The sequence below is a fragment of the Melitaea cinxia genome, chromosome 24, assembly GCF_905220565.1.
Source record: "Melitaea cinxia chromosome 24, ilMelCinx1.1, whole genome shotgun sequence".
Classification (NCBI taxonomy): Eukaryota; Metazoa; Arthropoda; class Insecta; order Lepidoptera; family Nymphalidae; genus Melitaea; species Melitaea cinxia.
Window position 1 is genome coordinate 2,253,821 of NC_059417.1, and position 6,000 is coordinate 2,259,820.

General features: G+C 32.8%; 1 protein-coding gene across 1 annotated transcript; it reads right to left on the reverse strand.

The window, feature by feature from the left end:
* Window positions 1–1,023: 1,023 nt before the first annotated feature.
* On the reverse strand, window positions 1,024–4,838 carry LOC123665415 (TGF-beta-activated kinase 1 and MAP3K7-binding protein 3-like). The gene is made up of 3 exons (XM_045599726.1): window positions 4,763–4,838; window positions 2,904–2,999; window positions 1,024–2,636 (listed from the first exon to the last, which is right to left on the reverse strand). The coding sequence occupies exons 1-3, from the start codon at window positions 4,836–4,838 to the stop codon at window positions 1,024–1,026; spliced, it is 1,785 nt and encodes a 594-aa protein (XP_045455682.1).
* Window positions 4,839–6,000: the final 1,162 nt, after the last annotated feature.

The following is a 6,000-nucleotide window of genomic DNA, read 5'->3' on the forward strand; positions in this document are numbered from 1 at the left end:
GTTAATATTTTTTTCGTTCTATTATTTATTTATCATTACATAAATAATTAATTTACAGAACGAATATTACACAAATTACATCCATAATAAAATTTATTACGATCTAAGTTAAAAAATAAAATTTCTCGTTTTAATGTGTCTAAAACTTACAATTGGCAGTGTTATTTTAAACCACATGTTTTCCGAAATACAATCTAACATATTTCTGATGTATTATGTGGTACCTTTTTATAAGCTTTTTATATTCCTATTTTGTACTAGTTATAGTTATTAGAAGCTGCAAGCTATCCTAATAAAATAAAATAAAATTTTTATTGATATTTTGAAATGTTACATTCATCTAATATCAATGTCAAATCGTGGTTTTAAAGAGTAATAAATGGTAAGTAAGGGTTGGTATATAAAGATTTCAACAAACACTAAGTTCAATTTAACTGCATTTCAACATATATTATTTATAATTGAAAATATTTTGTAATAAAAAATAAATAAATAAGAGACATCGATACGGCTAGAAAATAATTATAATATAAAAATAAAAAACAATTACGATAGGCTTAAATACGTAAAAACCATCCATTGAACACTGATTTGCCACCTTAGCAACATTGTTATAACAGATACGTTCGGATATATTTTGAACTATACTTATATGTTTGCAATTATTGTTCCAAGCAATTAAGTGGTCATTTTACCGTTGGATTTGACCTTTGTTTTATAATACGTTATTAGTTACAAATAGACCATATAATAAGTATCTACAAAATTACATTAAAACTATAATTTATTACGGGACTTAATTTATTCATTTCATTTTAAGAGTTAATTTTTAATACTGACGTAATCTGAAATCGAATCGACGCTATGACACGTTGAGATTTAAAAAAGAAAATTTGAAAACGTAGTGGAATTTTAACTAAAAAAAGTTTACATTCGTAAAAAACCCACTGCTAAAAGAATCCTACTTGTATTTTAAGTGGTCGTTTTATTTAGTACATCATAAATAAACATAGCTTAAAACATTCAGGAGAATTTAAGAGACCCGTGCGATCTATGCCAGCAGTACGAGACTACTAGACTGCTCATCAAGGATCCTGTTAAAACTAAAAATCCACCCCATAGCGCTGCAGTCGGCGAAATACAAATACCGGTCTCCCGAGGAAGATCTTCAGCAAAGACCACTCTTAGGCCCTTTTCGATTGTCGTTACTGGGTCGTAAGTTCTATTACCTATGTGGATGACATCACGTCTTTTTCTTCTCGGTTCAACACTACCAGGGTTAGGGCAGACATCGCAATCGGTCTTACAAAGTTCGACTTCACATTGGATTATTAAGTCCATTTCATCTGGAAACTTGAATGCATTGAAGTAGGCGTAAGCGATAATCGAAGCTCCTGTATTACCCGTTTCACGTGTTTTCTGGAACGAACCGAAGAGTTTCGGTTTAAGAACACAACCATTGGAATCGGTTAACGGTACAACGTGATTGTTTCCGGAGTCTCTGGCTATGCATTCTCGTACTAAAATATCAAACCCTGCGTCACCGGTTACAGAGACTACTAAAGTCATTATTTCTCCGATTTTGATTAAACCGTTGGCTTCGGGAGCAAATGGTCCTCTTCCAGCTTGTATGTCTAATCTGGCCATAGCTGTGTCACCGCTGAAGTTGCTTGTGATTTGATTCAACATGCCAACACTAAGTGATGATACTAGTTGCTTAGTTAGGTTTCCTTCCCAAAGACATCTAACTCTGCGGATGTGATCCCATACCTCCTGAATACCGGGTTCATTCTGAAGAACTAAAACGTTTTCCAAATAAGCTTGGCCTTCATTTTCAAAGTCACTGAAAAATCTTGTTCCACATTTGTCAAGACTGACAGTAAATGAGTATTTAATTTGATTTGAGTTTTCCCTCACGTATACACAGTCGGAATCCTTAAAATGGTCTTGAGAATAGATTATGCCATTATAAGCTTTGTTGAATTCAATATTGATAGTCATCATCTGTTTTCCACAGTCAACTGTGATTTCATGGATGTGTGGTGGATGACGGTCATCATCATCAGGACCAGAAGGCAATTGTGGAGTAGTTGGAATATTTCCACTGGTAGGATTTTCAGGTTGTGGAGACGGGTAGTTAGGTTGTGATGGTTGATATGACGGGGAAGTCGCTTGATTGTCAGGCAGAGAAGGTTGACTAGGCTGGTAATCTGGTTGAGAAGGTTTGCTTTGTTCATAAGACGGTTCTGTTGGTTGACTCGGCTGATAAGGCTTATAGGGTTGACTTGGCTGATACGGAGGTTGAGAAGGTTGGCTTGGTTGGTACGAAGGTTGACTTGGTTGGTACGAAGGTTGGGACGGCTGGCTAGGCTGATAAGTCGGTGAGGTTGATTGACTAGGTTGATAGCCAGGTACACTTGGTTGATACGATGGTTGACTTGGTAATGCTGGTGGTTCCTCAGTTTTACTGGGTAGGAAGGGCGAGCTAGGTTGATACGATGGGCTTGAAGGAGATGGACCCTCGCTGTACGATGGTGTAGGGCGGCTTCCTGCTGGAGGATAACCAGTAGGTGGAAGATAAGATGCCGGTTCAAATGGCCTTGGTCGTTCAGGTTTCCCTCCAAAGTATTGACGTGCTGAAAATACAATTTTATAATTAGTTTATTTTAGTTTTTATTTTTAATACAGTGTTTGTTGTGATAACGTGATGTATACTATTGTCATCAGCGTGATAAGCGTGTCTCGTGATTTCATGTTTAATAATAACTTACGCATGGCTGTAAAAATAAAATCAGTAACAAAATAAACCTAATAAAGTTAATCTCTTTGTTTTTCGTATTTTATTCTGACTTCCATAAAAGTATAATAGTCATTGTCAATGTTTTTTTTATACTAAAACGGACCTTTCCTATTCTTCTGTTGGTATAAGCCTTGAATCCATTGTAGAAGATTGCTGACCATTTCATCACTATCCGCTGCTTGTCCTGCTTGTAACTCAGCTGTAAACCACTAGACAGTCAGTGGGGAAAACGGGAAAAACCACCTTGTTATTGGTGAAATCCACCACCAAATTATTCTCAATAATGAGAGAAGACAGGAATACAATAAAATTAGATCACATAATATTACGGAATATCGTGATGAAGAAGTTAATAAAGAAGAAGAAAGAACAAGAGAAGAATCAGTTAGAGACTTTTTAATCACATTTGGAGTTAGAAGAAACACATATAAACAAAATTAGTTAGTGTGGAATATTCCAGATCTTTTATGACATCATTAATTGTTAATAAAACGCAAACTTTATTAAACGAAACTATCATATTACAAGAAAAAAATATAACAGAAGACCATAAATCTACATATTAGTGAAAATAAATTTCCTTGTCACATTATTTACAATTATTCAGTACCTACCATATAATATCTATTATAATTGTGTCTGTATAGTTATTAGTCAAAGTCATTGTTACAAGAAGAAGAGAAGAGAAGAAAGTACATCACAAATTTCTCAAAGAACAGCACATAAAAATAAGTAGGCATGAAAGTCGAAAAATTAAATATAATAAAATAAAACGAAAATATAAAGATTTTTTTAAAACAGTCCAAACCCATTTTATACGCATTTTCAAGTCAATTGTCAGTCGGCCAAGACTTCGAATCATGCATTCGTGTTGTGATGAAAATATGGTTGCGTGTAAATAAGCAAAGTGTATATGAAAACAAAACTCATAATCAATGTATTAAAATACAAACAGCAAAATTATGCCTATTGCGTGCTAATTAACTTCATCAAAGTTAATTTAAAAATCAAAACTAAAATATTTATTTTAAATAATTTATATAATTGTTTTGATTCCGGACTTTATCCTTTGAAGGTACTCGTCTTAGCCTTGTTGGAATATCTAGTTTTCAATGTATAACAACCCTTAATTTTAAATTCAATTATGATACGTATTTCATTGAACATAAGTCTTGTTTTGCTACGAAACGTTATTAGCCCACCAAATTGAAGTGTCATGTGTACGTACCCATCCTAGGTTTTTTCGGTTCTGTAAAAATATTTACATTTAATATGTGTATATATGTGAATTAAAATATATGTATATTTATCCCTTTCCCATCTGCGTATATAGAATGAGATGGCAATATAAAGTAATTGCAGTATGAGAAAATAGACTAAAATTGAAATATCATTGTCTATTTCGTCCTTGGTTTTGGCAATTGTTTTTTTCTTAATTCGTTCGAAGTAGCGATTTTCAGCAAACGATAAATAATTATCGTTAACATCTTCATTGTGAGATTAAAAATAATTGAAATGTGTAAAGCAACAAAAGAACATTCAGCTTGTTAACAACATTAGCAAATTCTATTTATTCGTCAGATTTTTCTGGTTATTATTCATACTCTCAAACTAATTCAGCCAAAAATGTCAATGGATATTGGTTTTTTTTTTTCAAATAACGGTTCACAAATAGATATTAATATGAAACAAAGAATAAAAAAATAAGGTTTTTATTAATTCTAGCAATATTATTCTTATTAAATATAATAATTAAAAAATGTATAATAGTTAATCAAACAACTTTGTCGGATTTTATCGCGATTTATTAAGTTTTTTGATCTCCAAAGTTTCGGGTACTTTACAGTAACCACGGTCACGGGAGGAAGGAAAAGTTGTTTCATTACAATGAGTGAAATTTGCGTAAATATTAGAAAACAATACATACTTAATAGTTTTTATTTTATATACATCGCTACTTACGGAATCTAGAGGTAGTGTCGATAGCGCTAGTGTAAGCGAGAAGCGCTACAAGCGCTAATAAACTCCACCGCAACATCTGAAAGTAATTAAAATAAACAAATGAAATAATAGCTAATTACTAAAAAAGAAAAAAAAACAGTAACTTCATCAATAACATATAACTAGTAATCTCGGATAATAGAAGCTTTTTTTATTTATTTATTTATCAAATAAACAATAATGTACTTATTTATTATAAACAGCATTGAAAAATCACGCAGGTTTATAACAATACTATTTAGTAACCGATGAGATAATAAAAATATATAATATTAATGACACATTTACCCACCCTCCTACTAGAAGCAAGCTGGCACTGAAAACGCCAGACTTGGTATCCTTAGGAGTGATCAGTGATTGGAATAACGTTTTAAATTTTTTATTAGTTTTCAACTTACACTGATACATCATTGGAAAATCATTAAATATTTTTGTGATATACAGTCAAAAAAAGGCCTAGCACAAATAATTTTTTTATCAATCTCGTCAAAGCTATGATAATATCAAAATTAACCTATCTTAAACTAAAACATTGTGTATACTTCGTTTCGTTTATCACGTAGGTAACAAATTCGATTTTCATTTTAAAAAGGTAGGTTCACAGCAGTTTTGTGATAAATTGTATGTCATAAATAACGTTTAATTTGAACATATAAAATCCTTTAATGAAATACGTAAATATAAATTGATTATGTCGACTTACACATTTTTTTTTAATTAAAATTATTATACTCCCGACGAGAAAAAAAAATAGGCTCAACCAGATCATGTATCTGGACCGGATCAGGATAGAATGAGACATGGTCTGGTCTAGGCAAGGATAGCCTGATGTAAAATATAATCAAGTATGATAAGGCATACTGGATCAGGACCTGGTCCGGTCCAGATAAGGACAGCCTGATGTAAAATATAATCAAGTATGGTAAGGCATACTGGATCAAGACCCGTTCCGGTCCAGATCAGGATAGCCTGATGTAAAATATTATCAAGTATGGTAAGGCATACTGGAACAGGACCCGGTCCAGTCCAGATCAGGATAGCCTGATGTAAAATATTATCAAGTATGGTAAGGCATACTGGATCAGGACCCGGTCCGGTCCAGATCAGGATAGCCTGAAAGAAATTACGCGAACTGAGCCTGAATCGCGCTATCAATGTTTTTAAGCGCACTTAGTATACAGTTATCAGGACAGTCTAGC